The 16,218-nt window shown below is 38.0% G+C and overlaps 1 protein-coding gene across 4 annotated transcripts in view; it reads left to right on the forward strand.

The window, feature by feature from the left end:
- SORCS1 (sortilin related VPS10 domain containing receptor 1) overlaps positions 1–16,218 on the forward strand; it is a 299,661-nt gene that overhangs the window by 123,821 nt on the left and 159,622 nt on the right. For all 4 annotated transcript variants that reach the window (XM_054832339.1, XM_054832336.1, XM_054832337.1 and 1 more), the window contains exon 3: positions 4,086–4,185. In XM_054832339.1, the coding sequence (XP_054688314.1) occupies positions 4,086–4,185 (100 nt within the window). The remainder of the gene's footprint in view (positions 1–4,085; positions 4,186–16,218) is intronic.

Raw genomic sequence — 16,218 nt, forward strand, 5'->3', positions numbered from 1 at the left:
TTTTTTTCGTGGAGAATTCCAGAAAGATCTTGTTGCGAAAGAAGCCTTGACCAAGCAATCAACTGGTTGATTCTTCAAGTCTTCAGCTGCTTATGTAGAATAAGTGCAGACAACCTTAAATTTGTAACAAAGAAGAGTAAACAGCAACTTGCTAGGGAATTTATTTAATCTATATATTCAAACTGACAGTCCTCTGAATTTCAGTCTGTGCTTCTTGAGAAAGAAGAAAATTTCCATAGGGTTCATGTTACTGGTTGATTCAGAATGCCTATTATAATTGTGAAATGTTGGTAGGAATGGATTGAGATATATTCATGACAGTAGGTGGACTAATGGAATTCAGTGACTTTATTTAAAATGCGCAGGAGTTTATTATAATACTGTAATAGAAATGTCATTTACCCTGACAGGAGGAGAGGGAAAAGCCCTGTCAATGAATAATAATGAAGTTATTTAAATGTCAACTTTCTTGCAAATAGTTTGCAAAATATAAATTATTCTACATGTTTCTAGTATTGTTTTAATTTATTACTCAGGGAAGTAGGAGCTTCAGTCCTGCAGTTTTGGTATTTTTTTATACTGTCAAATGAACTAGTAATAATTAAAATGTTTATCTTGGGTGTTTGCAGAAATCATTCTGCTTTACTGAAAAATAGGGAGTATCATTCTAAACAGCTAGTGGTAAAATTTGGGATGGATTTAATGGAAGCAATTACAACTGAAATTGTGGGACAGATGTGAAGTTCAGAATTGAGTCTAAATACTGTTTCTGAATATTATTCTTTTACTAAGTATCATCTGCATTTGAGTAACATCCACAATGTCCTAACACATAGCTTTTTTTTTACCATATGTATTTAGACTTGCGCATATATCAAATCTCGCTGCAGACCTTCTTATTTCAAGCTCATCTACACTTATTTTGACTTAGTCTGTAACTATACCAAGCCAAATCAAGCCAAAAATGAAACAATTTACACAGGGATTTAAATTAATGCGATGAAACATGTATAAACCCCCTCTCTCCTCCCAAACAATTTGAGAAACCTTGGCAACATGCACATCTGTCTACACAAGAGCTAATAAAATAGGGCTTACTGTTTGCTCATTTACATATAGTTTTTCAGTAGCTGTGGGTTTTCAGGAGATGGTTCAGAAGGTATAGATTTTATTTTTGTGTTTTCAGCCCTACAGGCCCTGGGTTTAGTCCTATCAGATGATTTATCCAGGTATTTGCTTGCTCTGCTCGTGTTGTACAGACACACTAAAGATGAGTTCTCTCTGCAGAGCTTCAGGGAAGCAGCCTACCGCACAAAGCGTGGGAGATGTTGGTTGCTACGTATCCATTCCCCTTCAGATAACTGGGATTGAATTGTGGATCCTACACTGTCGTTACTGCCTACACCCTGCTGAAGTGCCTCTGTCTTTTGTAACACTTCCAGGTTAGGCTGTCTTCCTGGATCACAAAACAACTGATATGTTTTCATGGGTTAGAAGTCTCATGCTGCTTTATACACCCATTTAATAAGACCACTGAAGAGCCCACTATCCAGGCTGCTAATCAATGCTTGCTTGTATACATATATACAATAGGAATAAGATGAACGCAGGTTGGTGATACCCCTGGGTTAGATCCCAATAGAGGCTTCATGTGTACAGAGTGTTCCATTTGATACAATTATTTTGTTCCACTGCTCTGTATGTGTGTATCTATCACCATTTATTTGTATTAAAGCACTTCTAGGTGCCTATCTGCTGTCGTATAACATTTACCTCCCTGTTAAAATCAAGAGTAATTGTAAAGTAGTGTAAGAGAAACAACTTGTAACTGGGCAGTTAGAAGGACTGGCTATTGCTAGTTTAGAACATGATAATGTGAGTAAGATCTAATAGTAGCTCCTTTGATTGCTTGTGTATTTGTTCATCTGCAAAAAATTGATGTTTTTCTAAGCTTTCCAATCTTTCAGTTGCTTTTATAGATGTTGACAGAAGCACACACTTCCATCTGTATATAATGTTACCTGTAAATAAAGCTATGAATGCAAAATAATTGCCTAGAGATTTGAAGTAAGAAATGGCTGGCAATTCTGACTAAGATTACCATTTGCAATAGGGCTTCGACATCTGTTTGCCCGTGCTTTGGCAGGGGTACTGGATGCTTTTCTTTAACAATTTCAAAGCGAGTTTTGTGTCAGATTTTCTTCACTCCTATCCCATTTTGAAGGGTCCCATTTTGAAATCACTGTCACTGGTATAAAGAAGAGCTGCATTACTTCATTAATATATTTTTTCCTAACTCAGCAGGTCACAAAGGATAAGTTTTGGTTTTTAGGCAGACTGCAACAGAAATATTAATTTCTGAGAAGGCTGGGTGGTGAGGTGGACGAGGTAACTAAAGTGAACCAGCAGTCCTTGGCAGGGCTGTGTTCAGCATCCCACTGTGGTTCCCTTCACCTGAGTGCTGAAACATCTCTGAAATATTCAGTAACAGAAATAACCGTAACAGTATCCTCCCTCTCAGTCCACTGAGGAAATAGCTCTGTTTATATGTGTTCCTGAGAGAGATGACCTAATAAAGGGACAGATCAATCAGTAGATGAGAATTTGATGTTAATCATCTAACCAACAAAGGTCATATGTGCACAGAGGTGCATGTGTTTATTGGGGGGAAAGGAAAAAGCTATGTTCATAAACCATAGGTCAATTGTTATATGACCAGGATGCATACCTGCAAATGCCTTGATAAAGTTTCTGAATAGAAAGACTCAACTTTAATGCAAATCCACATTTTAGTGCAATTCATCTTAGTGGGTAAAACCACAAGCTGCTGCCTTCTTTTTTTATTCGTGTACTGGTTGCAAAATTTGAAATCCCAGAAGCTGTGGTATGAATGTAGGTGTGGAACCTGATCCAGAAATTTAACACCTTCCACACTCCAGGAAAAAAAAAAAAAAAAAGTAAAAAAAATTGTAGACATTAAGTGTCTTAAATACCTTCATGAATTTAGCCATTGTTTCCCAGATAGAACCTGGAAATAACAGGCACCTAGGGTTTACTTTAGAATGACTGGTTTTGGAGTGATTAGCAGAAGGGAAAATTCATTTTAATGCTTGCAAGTGAAGTTCTATATGGACCCATTTGTACATTTTAAAGACAAGATGCAGATTTATTATCAGCAAGAATATGTTACACACTTAAATGTCTCTGTTACCCAGATACATGTCACTTTTCAGCAATTTGTGGATACCAACTGTACTGGTTTGGGCTGATTATCTAAATCCCCTGGATATTAGGACATAATTCAGGCAAGCATGAGCTGTGTAATGAACAAAACCTCTGCTGATAATTGATCTTGGTTCCAGTCACATGTTAAGAGTAGATGTTACAGGAACTCTGCAGAGTCTTGTTTGTTCACTTGTTTTGTTCTTCCCCAAGATATGGAGCCAATATCTCTATGGGCAACCCTCATATCAGAAATATATTATTTTCTTTACTGAATGGTGGCTCTTAAAGCAAGAATAAAGCACATGTGTCCATACTCTCTGCTAGTCCATGTGGAAAAAAACCATATAAATTGTAGGTGTAATGCTCAGGTAGTTAGGTTTTCAAAAGGACATCAATGTTTTTTGCAGAAAACTGAACTCCAATTTCACTGAACAATGAGCTGGAGCAGCTACTTTGGAATATGCTGAGAAAAGACTGTTATTTTAACAAAATTAGTCTAAGATTGGAGTATAAAATGAATTGATAACTTCAGTCTCTTGCTGTCTGCTATTTGGCATTTCTGACAATCATTATCATTTTCTATACGCAGAATTTAGCATTTCTTATTGTACATGTTTATTTTAAAATGCTTTGGGAAGATGCTGTTTTAGTTTTTCCTAATCTAATTTAAATGCAAATTATAAGCACTCACATGATGCTGTGTGTATATAATTAAGTATCATTATATACTACATGAATCATTCAAAAAGCTCTAGAGAGCTATTCCGGTATGTAAAGCATGACTTATATTGAAAACCCGCCAAGTGACTTCTGGTTTTGTGATTAAGTGTTTGTACTTATGAAATCTCTCTGAATTGTAGGTCAACAGATTATGGGACAACGTATGAGAAACTGAATGATAAAGTTGGTCTGAAGACTATTTTGAGCTACTTGTATGTTTGTCCAACTAACAAACGTAAGGTAGGTGATAATGTACTTGGTTCATTTTGACTTTATGATGTAATTTTTGTCCTGGTGATCTCTCCCAGTTTCCTCGATATCTGTTATATTTAAATGGCCAGAAACAGTCTCTCACTGTCTCCCTCCCTTTGAAAAAATATGTAGCTTTACCAAAATATAAGCCAGTTTGTACTACCTATACTACCTACCAGTGTACTTTATGGAGTGTATGTTAGCAAAAGATGGCCATTAAATGGATAGGCATAATAGGTATCATGCATTTAATTGTTTGCTTACCTTCTGGGTGGTGACGACTTTGTTGTGTGAATGCGAGACAAACTCATTAGAACTGCAGAAATGCATTTACAGCGGCCAGATTGTATGTAACATTATTTGTCTTTTAAGTGCTCCCAATAGTGACCTGAACAAGATTTGACAAATTCCTGCAGAGAAAATGCCTTCCGAAGCCCAGAAGGTTTTACTCGTGCAAGCACCCTACTGACTAACAATTTACTAAGTATTTATAACACTGACATATTCATAAAAGGAATCTCAGAATCTGATGCCATCTTTGAGATACCTTTATGATAAAATTTTTCTAATTTGGAGGGATGCAATAGGAAGTGGTGGAGCACAGTTCATAATGATGATGATGATGACGACTTGTATTCTCACATATGCTGACATACGGATATGCTAGTAAACAATATTGTGCTTAAAGACTTTCCTTCACGTGCTGTTTAAAAAAGGGTTTAACTCTCATATTTGGCAATAGGCAATCATTACCACCTATGTTTTTTGGTATGGAAACTAAAAAGTAGTTTAAATGACCCTGAAATTACTAGCAATTTAATTTCAGATATCCTTACGGCTGGCTCTGGCTGCAACATTTATAGAATCATAGAATGGTTTGAGTTGGAAGGGACCTTAAAGATCATCTAGTTCCAACCCCCCTGCCATGGGCTGGGACACCCTCCACTAGACCAGGTTGCCCAAAGCCCCATCCAACCTGGCCTTGAACACTTCCAGGGAGGGGGCATCCACAATGTCTTTGGGCAATCTGTTCCAGTGCCTCACCACCCTCATAGAGAAGAATTTCTTCCTTATATCTAGTCTAAAACTACCCTCCTTCAAGCCATTGCCCTTTGTCTTATCAGTACCTGCCCTTGTAATACAGTCCCTTTCCAGCTTTCCTGTAGGCCCCTTTAGGTACTGGAAGGCTGCTATAAGGTCTCCCTGGAGCCTTCTCTTCTCCAGGCTGAACAGCCCCAACTCTCTCAGCCTGTCTTCGTAGGAGTCTGTTCCAGCCCTCTGATCATCTTCTTGGCCCTCCTCTGGACTCATTCCAACAGGTCCATGTCTGTCTTGTATTAGGAACCCCAGAGCTGGATGCAGTACTCCAGGTGGGGTCTCATGAGAGCAGAGTAGAGGGGGAGAATAACCTCCCTCGACCTGCTGGCCACACTTCTTTTGATGCAGCCCAGGATATGGTTGGCTTTCTGGGGTGCAAGTGCACATCGCACCTTCCCACTCCCTTCCTCACACTGCTACCCTTGTTTGTGTAGCCATCTGGTGAGCTGGATTGAGGACTAATCTGCCTGAAAACTAATCCCTTTCCAGCTCAAAAAACCAAATAGATGAAAGGAAAAAGCTTTCAGGTGGAAGGGTGGAACTACCTGTTCTGCCAGTAGACTGAGCTAAAATTGGCCTATAATCAATATGGGATAGTGCCAGAAGAAAGCTGCAGCACCTGGGATGAAAGGACCTATGTAATGGTCTAAGATTGGATTTTCTAAAACTTACTTCAGCAGAAGCAGAATTAGGCTTGCAGGGAGAGATTTTGGAGGCCCTGCTTATGCTGTCTATTTCTGTAGAACATCAGGCCATTCCTCCAAGAAACGTTTAACTTTAGGCACCTAGCTAGTCCCCATGATTTAGAGAGCATGGGGAAGAGAGTGCACAGCTATATTATATTTCTACACTAAAAGTACTTCTACAGTGAAAGCAAAAATACTGAAACTTAGGGTCTTTATCATACCTGTTGTGGAATGGATGGAAAGCAGAATGAAACATATTTACAAATTTTGCCACCAAGAACATTTTCAGCAAAAATCTATGGATCCTGAGACCTGATTCCTCCCTGCCCCCAAATTCTGATAACACTGTGAGAAACTCTGGTTACTTTGAAAGTTGCATCTTGTTTCACTGATGTGGGCTGGGTGGGTAGCTGCAGACATTTTTTTTAAATATAGGACTCAACTACTCTAAAATCCATGAATTTTATGACACTCATACTATTCATGTGAAGGGGTTATACACTCCTGCAGTTAATACTGGGCAAATGCTAACAGCATGTTTTCCCTAAATATTTGTTTTATGTGGTAAGTGATTTTTCAGACTGCACCTGCAGCCTTCGATGTTCTTTGTTCCACAAGGCACTCCTTAGCAGGGAGAAAAGGCTTCTTCTGTAGTGGAAAAGAAATGGTGAACTTTTATCTTTAAGCTATTAGACAAGAGACCTTGCTACAACAGTGATTCATTAGTGGGGCCAGCATGTACTTAATGTACTAAAGCTGCCTTCCTTCAAAAAACCAGATAATCCTTTTAGCACATGCTTAACTGTTAGGAATTGTCCCATTGAAACAGAAGGTAAATGGTGAACTTTGCTGACTCAAGACTGATTGCTTATAATAAAAAAAACCAAGTGTATCCTGTACATAGTCTTGTCTGTTCCTTGCAAAGCAGAGCAGTTGGAACAATGAACTGTAGAATGCATGTAATTGGATTTATTCAAATAATTAATAGATTTGTTCATGAATTTCTGATGATTTTCACATTCTGGAAAAGAACAAACAGCAACATGTATTGAATAAATTATTTGTTATAATTTATTTGCTCTTCTCTATCTAGAAATAATGTATCTATAAATACATAGGATTTGCAGTGCTTCCCACAGTCTATGAATGCCAGTTTCTTTCTAAAAGCTTCCAACTGCCAATTCTTGTTTCTTTATTGAACAAAATTAAATCTTTTAACCAGAAATTGCAGGCAATGTCGTATTACAAAAGGGTGTTTTGAAAATAAAAATGAGAACAAAGTCAACCATTATTTACAATTTAAACTGTTGACCTATTGCTGTTGCTTGGTATTTTTCTGAATTACAGTATTTTCTTAAGGAAATTACAGAATATGGTGAGTAACGTAGCGATGCATAAGCCCTGGCAATAAGAAAAGTGGAAACCATGTTTTTCAGTATTTTCTCCTTTCACTGAATTACTGTACTACCTGGTCGTGTGACTGATGACAAAGATCAGGGGAAAAATTGTAACACATGGATCTTGCCTAAGACACAGAGTCTGAGTATTTGTCAACAAGTCTCTAGAAGAGAGAATCCCCAAAGTGCAATAAATCCCTAGGCTTAGGTATGTCAACATTGGTTTATTTGTTAAGTTCATCGAGCCTTTTGTGAGGGGAAATAAAATTATTTAAATGCTTCTATGTGAAGAAATAGTGTTTGGGAATAATGCACTGGTGGGTTTAAAATTAAACTAAAATAGAAAGCCAAGTTTATATCTTGAAAATCCATTTTCACAGAAGTTTGTCATTTACTTTCCTGGAAACTCATGTGCACTAAGTTTTATGGTTTTTCTTTATAAAAGCCTTTCAGACAAGTTGCTTTTAGGCATTGTATGGAAAATCATAGACCTATGCAAATAAAAAGTGAATGAGTGGTGGTGGGGACTCTACAATTGGTTTAAGTATGGGTTTTCTTTGACTCAAGAAGTGCTGCTGGCTGATTTGGACCCTGTACCGTTGTAGGAAGCACAGTGTGTTCTTTGCAAAGAGCCAATCTGTGCAGCCTGTTCGGTCTTTGTACTTTCAAACCCCTTGTATCCGTGTACCTCCAGTTAATTAATAAAATGCTGGGCGATAGTATCTGTTAGCAACTTTTATGTTATTAATAGGACTAGTGCATCGGATATTTCCTGTGAGTTTGAATTTTTGTGTTAGGGGTTTTTTTGTATTTTGTTTTCTCTCCCCCTTTCTTTCTGTAGACCTGCCTTGAATTTTCCCTTTATTCCTCCAACTGTTCAGATTTTAATTGCTGTGTGGTACAGTGTCCTCTTTTCTTTCACTCTAAAGATGAATGGATGGCAGATGCATTTCTCTTCTTTTATATTTAGTGGTCGTGATTAGCACCTTTATCACAGCGTGCTAAGAACTGTCATGTTGTGTGTGTAGCTCCAAGATAACGGATATTTATTGTAAATATAATTGCATGGGTTTCCTTGCTGGTAGATCCCTAACTGCTTCAAATTAATTTCTATTAATGAGTTTTAAATGAAAGGAATGGTGGCCCAGCCTTCTGTTCTTTCTAGCATTGAGTGGTGGTGGTGGAGAGAATAGTTGGCAAATGTTTTTATCAGCCAAGACAGGAGAAGAGTTACCCTTATTAGCTGAAATGGGAATGATTGAGTGCTACTTTGTATCCTGTGGTATTAGAGGAGTTCATTTGCTTCAGGGAGGTTCTGGTTTTGGAATGTAAACTGCTCAGTTGTATAAAGGGTATGACCCAGAACTGTGTGCTTTACACTGGCCTTTGTACCTGCTCTCCTGAGAGCTGGGGAAAATGTCCATAGAGATGAACAGTTCCACCTGACATTGCTTTTTGTCTAGAAGCTGCTACTCTCAGTTGCTAAAATCAGATTTGGAACACTTCTAAAATTCCTCTATCTGACCTGTCTCACCATGGAAGCATTCAGCACTCCGATGTGATGGCAGGTCTTGATTTTTTTTACTCAAGGAAAAACAGTTATTTCCAGTGGTGTCCTCCTCGTAGGCATCTATAAATCTTAGTGTGAAGACTATCGGTTTATATTGTAGAGGTTAGAGCTCAGCAGAGCTCTAAGCACACCTCACTGTAGACTGAGCCAGATCCCATGGTTGTCAAGGGATGGCATCCTTAGCAAATTAGGCTCAGTGGGAGACCCAGGGTCTATGGTCGATCAGTCATGCCAATAGCCCAAAGTGCTATTGCAGTCCACTCTTGCAGAGATAAAATCAATTATTCTGTTACTGTCCTCTTTTCATTTTGAAGGAAAGGTCCTTGTTAGCTGCAGGCTGTGAGTGCAGCCTTCAAAGAGACAGTCATAAGAGACCAAAAAGGCATTGTCTCGCAGATGTGAATGGTGTCTTTTTCATGGTTTTGTTTTGTTTTTTTAAATCATGTAGTCCCCAGGAGATTTCAAGATGGTTAATGAAAGTCTTTTCCTATCTTTCGAAGGGGAGGAACCACCTTGTACTGAAGTTTTTTGCAGATTGAAACATAAATTTCATCAAATGAATATTTCTGTTTGGATTAAACCCCATATAGCATAGGAAGGTATATAAAGAAGCCCCTAGATTTGGTTTAAATGTCTCTTATGCTATGACCACAGGTAATGATAGCCTCATCTTTTACTTCAGAGACAATATTTTGGAGGGAGGGATTCAAGAGAAGGTGGGGTGGGATTCAGCCACTGATTTTGCTGATCTGATAGGCAGCTTGGAGTAGATAGCACTACACATGCATTTTCTCCAGTGGTCTTCCAGTGGGAGAACATAGGGGTTCTTCCTCACTTACATCTTTTCTCTGGTACAGTGTTATAAATCTGTTTCATTCAGCAGTTTGGGCTTAAGATTTCACCTCCTGATCAGAAGAGAGTTGAAATCCTGAACCTACAAGGGTCAGAATTATTATCTTGGACTGCAGGGATGATTGAATGGACTTCTGATAACACTATACACATGTAAACAGTTCACTAACCTCAGGAAGAGGGATGTCTCACCCGTCAAATTAAGAAATTTTTCATTTTCTGCAGTTCAGCAAGAATGATGGAGTAAGTCTATTGCTATTACAAGTCACTGTTGGTGGTGACTGGAAAGTCTTACATCCTTATGGTAATACATATATTACAGTTTTCACTTCTGCTTGTAATATCTTTAGATTCAAGACTAATGCTTCTACCTGTGTACCACGTAATCAAGTATAGACTTGATTTCCATTTCAGAAGACTGTCTTTTCTGTCCCCCATCCAATATGAAAACAAGGATAAAGCCAAATTTTTTTATTAATTTAGAAAGGTAGATTGTTCCTCATATCTTTTGGATATGATCTAACACAGCTGCAGTTCAGTCGAGTTTCACTGGAGTCAGCGAAGACCTGTAAAGTGGCAGTGACTGAAGAGCTGGTGCTTTAATACTGAATTCATACTTTAATTCATGGGAAACCAATAATTAACAAACATTTGGTCCATGTTACCAAAATGAAGGCACAGTCTCATCTTTCAAACTGAATGTTTTGGTTTTTGAAGTGTCTGGCAGTATTCACTACCAAACTTTCTGATTCATGGCTATAGTATATGACAGCTCTCACAATAGCCATTACACCCAAAGCCCTTGCCATTATTCTACTTTCATATCTCTTCTTGGATTTGAAGTGAAATCAAAGTCCATTTATTCTGCTGCTGCTCTTGTAAGCCTATCAAAAATAGTGGCAGTTTTGACATTTTCCCACTCAAAATAGTACTACAGTATGCTGTTGTATCTCACAGAAGTCTCCAAGGGCACACTGTTGAAACTAATGATAGGGAAGTATGAGGCATGGAATTCAGCTTTACAGCTAAGATTCACCCAGGCTGAGGAGAGTTTCAAAGGTGTTCTTTCCATTCTGACTCCTGTTTTCTACAAACTGGACAGTTAAAATTTATGCAAGATAATCTCTTGTTGAATGTCCTTCAATGTTTTTATCCCTTTTTAATTCCTCAGCGATTTACCAAATAGTCTGGAACAGATGATATCCCTTTTGGCAAGTGAGGATATATGCCAGCAGCTTAGAGAGCAGAGGAGCGATAAGTTGCTAGTTGCAGCCCAAATACAGGCAGCTGGGATTGATAGTGGTGCAAGAATGTGTCTATCTGCAGAGCAGACCTGTGCTATTGTCAAACTTGTAGCTCCATCTATTTCCATAAGTAAGACAGGCTGTTTAAACCAGGAAAGAAGCCAGTTGCCATAATATTGATTTTTTTTTTCTTTCCTATGAAAAACTAGCCCCAAGCAGTTGAAAATCAGCTTGTTCAGCGTCCCATAAAGTTGGACTAAAAATATGTACAGGAGGGTTGTTTTCATTTACCTTCTGGATTTTGAGCTATTAAAGATACATACCTAAATCTCACTTTTATATCATTTCACTGCTGTGTTGTGGTAGGAACATACTTCTTCGGTCATGAAATGTGGAAATTGTCTTGTTGCTATATGACTTCAGAAGTTGACCTTGAAGGGAAAAATGATTTTGTGGCATAACTATATGATGGCTGGTTTGTTGGGGATTTGAACTGATAACGTAAAAATAACAAATGTATGAATATTGACCATAGGAGCTCTGAACTCAACTCTCCCTTGACAGGACTGCAACAAAATTGTATGTAGTATCTGTTAATTAGCAGATAGTGTAATCTGTAGTGCATGTTTACCATCAGATTGCAATTGCTCACCCCTTTTGTACTCTAGATATGTTATTATGAAGAAATTAATGACTAAATGATAGGATACTTGAGCGTTATGCCTTCTGTCTAGCTGTACTTAAAGTACAAGAAGAAAGTGAAGAAAATAAACAAGAAAAATATTCTTGATTATGAAACTTCTGATTGATAAATGCTGGTAAATGCAGAGAGAGGGGAGTGATGGCAAAGATTAATGGACGTAATTAGAAAGTTGTCTAACTGCTAAGAAAATGTGGAATTTGGCTTGTATGCAGATAGCATGGGAATTAGAGACCAACAAGTGGCGACTCATATATCATCTTGAGAGTAACAGGTCATTGCGGAAGCAGCCAACCTTCTTGGAGAAAATGGGAATAATTCAGTGTATGGTATGGAGAAGACATTGCAAAAACTGTAAATGAGCTTTTTTCGTTTTAGTGCTACTAAGTGAAAAGGTTATGTTTCTTGTTGCAGAGGCAGAGAAATTTCCCAGCGCCAGGAGGAAAAAATATCTTGAGTCAAAGATAACACACAACAGAAAATTCAAGGGTCAAAACTTACTGAAAAGACGACACTTTAATCCATACTTTTGTCTCTTGGGACTTTTGATTCCCATCTCTCCACCTCTTTCTCATTAGTAGCAAAAAAGGAATTCAAACATATAACTTGGGGAGCAAGGAAAATACAACGCCTACTGCAGCTTGGAGAATAATGGTGTAGAGAAGATGCGGGTAGGAACACACAGAATTATCCTTCTGTTTACCATGATTTGGCTTTCAGATGGCTATAGGTCTGCCACAAATTTGCACAAACCCCGTCTTCCTGTGGAGGAGTCTCTTCTACCGTGTTCAGATGTACTGAATTGTGGTCAATGGTTCTTTTAAGGTAGGATTTTTTTGAGGATAAATGACAACAAAGGAGAGAAGGCTGTTGAGGAAGTGTAGCAGTCATAATGGCAATAACTGGAGATAGTGCTGAACAAAGTGCAGAGAGATTGATGTTAACTGAGTAGACCAAATTAGGTTCATAAAGAACTATCAGAGGAGTTCTCACCATGTACGGATCAAGCCCTAGCCCACTGTTTCCCAAGCATTTTTTCATTGATGGGGAGAGTAATCAGACCATGGTGAATGTCCAGGGCACACTCATACATTCACGGTGTTTTTGTGTACGTTTTCTTAGAAAGACATGTGAGGATCTGAGAGAAATACTTGGTAGTAGATTTTGAATGTGGCCAACTCTTCCCATAAATTTGGGAGCCAATACATTGTTTTGTTGCTTTTTCTTAAACTGCCTGTGCAGTTGAAAAACTAGAGGTGGTGGAATATTTTCAAAAGATAAGAAATGTTTAAATTAACACATTATTTGACAAGAAAGAATCAAATTTACAGTGTTCTATTGCATATAGAATGTTATGAATAATGGGTTTTGCTATTTAGAGAGAGAAAAATTTCATATTGATTGAAAGTGCTTATTCCTATTCAAACCATTTTTTTTTTTTTCCTGCTCAGGTCATCCCAGGCTTTTCAGTCTTGAAGAGATTAATGTTAAATTGACAGTCTTTTTGGGGTGAAAAACTAAAATAATTTTGTTTTTAAATGTTTCCACTTTTCAATTCTTAATAGATTTACCAACATAAATCCCACTGAAAAAAAAAGGAACTTAATGATAGTTAAATTACGTTCTTAATCACTTTGCTGATTCTTTTGTTGTTAAAAGTCTGCCCTTAACAGTTTAAATACAGTAGATACTGAATTTTCCTCTGCACATATGTATTTAGGTCTCTGTATGCCTGTGTATACATAAACCTCTTCACAGTCTCCAGTCCCATATAGCTAATTACTTCATCAGTGGAAATAAGGAGAATTAGCAGGTAATTCAGTGAACAACAAATGGCAATGGAAAAAAGAGGGGACAATGATACTAGAAGTTTAAGTAATTTACAATAGCTGAGCAATTTAGATGTAGCAAGAACTTTGAGACATTAGTCCCTTGGGAGGACAATCTTCAGGAATATGCACAAAGAAACATGACAATAAACTGTGATCTGCATCCCAAATTCTCTATGTGCAGGCATTTCTCAGGGTTTTGTCTCTCCTGCCGAAGGACGAGATGCTTATGTGCTTGTATCAGGTTTTTAATTTTTTTCCAGTTTTTTCCAAAGATACAGATAGAAAGCAATGGGACATATTCTCCATGAAACTGTACAGTTAACAACAGAAACTACCTCATTTTTTGAAGAGTAATCCTGCTCCAAAATTAGCAGGTGTATCTTCAGCAGATAAAATTTAAAAAATCACTTTTCCCTGTTTTAGGACTTCTTTGCACAGCAAATTGCACAGAGTTTGAACATTATTTTGGTTTGTTGGGTGTTTTTTTTCAGCCAGAATGTGTTTCAGAGCATGGAAGGATTTAGCCTTGGGCACGTGATGTGGATGCTGGGCTCTCTTTGTTTACTCATAGGTTCACCATTTTCTGTGAACTCTACTCTTGAGCATGTTGTCTACCCTGGATGTAGCTTTCTAGTGAAGACAATCCACTAGAAGTATTTCCTTAATAATAGGCATGGCAGTGGGTTTACAGCTGTTTCTGGAAGCTATGGAGGACTTAGAACTTAGTATCGTATTATTGTGACTCATTCTTCTGCATCAAGCCCAGGTGTCTTCTATTTATAAGTTAAGAACTTTGGAGGTAGAGATTTTTTCTCTATGTTTGAACAGCATCTGTTGCTTTGGGTTCTGTGCACAACTTCTCCCATTTATTGCTATTACTAATGGTAAATAATGAATGTGATAGCATAGCAAACCTGAAGGACAGCAGTCTGTGCTTAGTTTTTGTACGTGAGAAGAAATATTGTCAGTTCTAGTTTAAGAATGAGATCAAGCGTGTGTTTTGCTAAAGTCAGAAAATAATCAGCTGTGAAGACAGAAACCGGACTCAGGATTTTGGTTGAAGTCCTAGCCACAGAACCATCTTTTCTCCTAATTCATGTCATTCTGGAAGATCTGATCTCCTTTCATACCATTCCTTTCTGGCAGGGAATCCCAAACTGCACCCAATTCATGCGAGTTTGTACCCTTCATGTGTACTGCTAAAGAAAATAAAGAAATCTTTTCACCACAAAAAACTAGCAGAAAGGAAAGAATGAAACCATTCAATGCTTACTTAGGAGAAGAGTAGCACTAGGATATTGCAGAGGGATAGAAGAAGCTTAAGTCAGTCATTCAGTGTAGCAATGGGCAAAGTTCACAAGTCATCTGCTGCCCTAGACCCCTGTGTGTCTAACACCAGTGTGCACTGCATTATTCCCTTTTTATCTTCAACATAAATAAATTTCTCCCACACCTTTTGAAATGCGTATGGCATTTCAAACCTTGGAGCTGAGAGCTATCTTCCAAGTCACGTCCCTTGTTAAAGTGTTTCACCATTCTCATTTTAGAATACCTCTGCCTGCAAAACTCTTCCATATGTTCCAGGATGCCAAACCTTTCCTTTTGCTACCGTTTCAAGTGTGTTACTGACATTTACAAGCTCTCACAGGAGCATTCAGTCAATTACCACCAAAGACTCCCATTGTCGAAAGGAGACTGACCTTTCCCCTTGGACACCAATTAAAATCTGTTACTTTTATTCCCATAGTGCTTGCTGTAATTGGAGCTCTGGCTCTTTGCCAGGTAGAACTTGTTGGGTCTTCATCTCCTTTTCTTTATTACTGAAACTTTGCTAAAGATAACAAGAGTGAAAATTCCAAAATATATGTATATACTTTGGGGACAAGAACATAATTTTATTGAAGCTTTTGCATTAGTCTCTCTTTCATTTGTCATCAGGAGTATAAGAAAAATCCAAGTGAAAGAATAGATATGTTTCACGTGATGGCATGGCTGGCTTGATTTCTCTTTCAGTTTTCTTTCTTCAGCTGGAATGCTCCAGTTATTTTACAGCAGAGATCTGCCAGCAACTGAAGGACAAACACGCTGTGAGCCTTGCTAGTACCTAACTACTGTGCTCTGAAAGTTGGAGGAGAAAGGTGGAGAGCTGTGGACCTGTCAAGTGCCTCGAGCCTCAAGGCTTGTCCTTCCTTGTATTACAAGCTGCTAGAAATAAAGACTGTTAATACTGCATTACTAGTAGCAAAGCTGCATATTGCAGTTAAAATTCTTGCTGAAAAATTATACTTTTGTGCTTATTAAGTCTTTCCACCAACTTATGATTCCTCTTTTAGTTGGAATTTATGAGGGTAGAAGCAACTGCTGATGAAGTGTGGAGGGTTTTTCCTGTACTGGAGATGTCTGTCTGGAGAGAGACAGCTAGTCAGACGTCACATCTGTCAGAATATGATTTTTGTGAAAAATCAGGATTTTGAAAAATGTGTTCAGGTGTCTGGTTTTTGTCATCTTTTCATGTTTGGGATCTTTGAGCTTGTATGAAAACTTTGTATGTTCAACCTATTGCCTAGCCCTCAACACTTCTTAAGGAAAAAAATCGTATGTTATCTTGATATTTGTCACAGAAGGAAATTAATTTTTAAGAT

This window comes from Grus americana, chromosome 7 (assembly GCF_028858705.1).
Source record: "Grus americana isolate bGruAme1 chromosome 7, bGruAme1.mat, whole genome shotgun sequence".
Lineage (NCBI taxonomy): Eukaryota > Metazoa > Chordata > Aves > Gruiformes > Gruidae > Grus > Grus americana.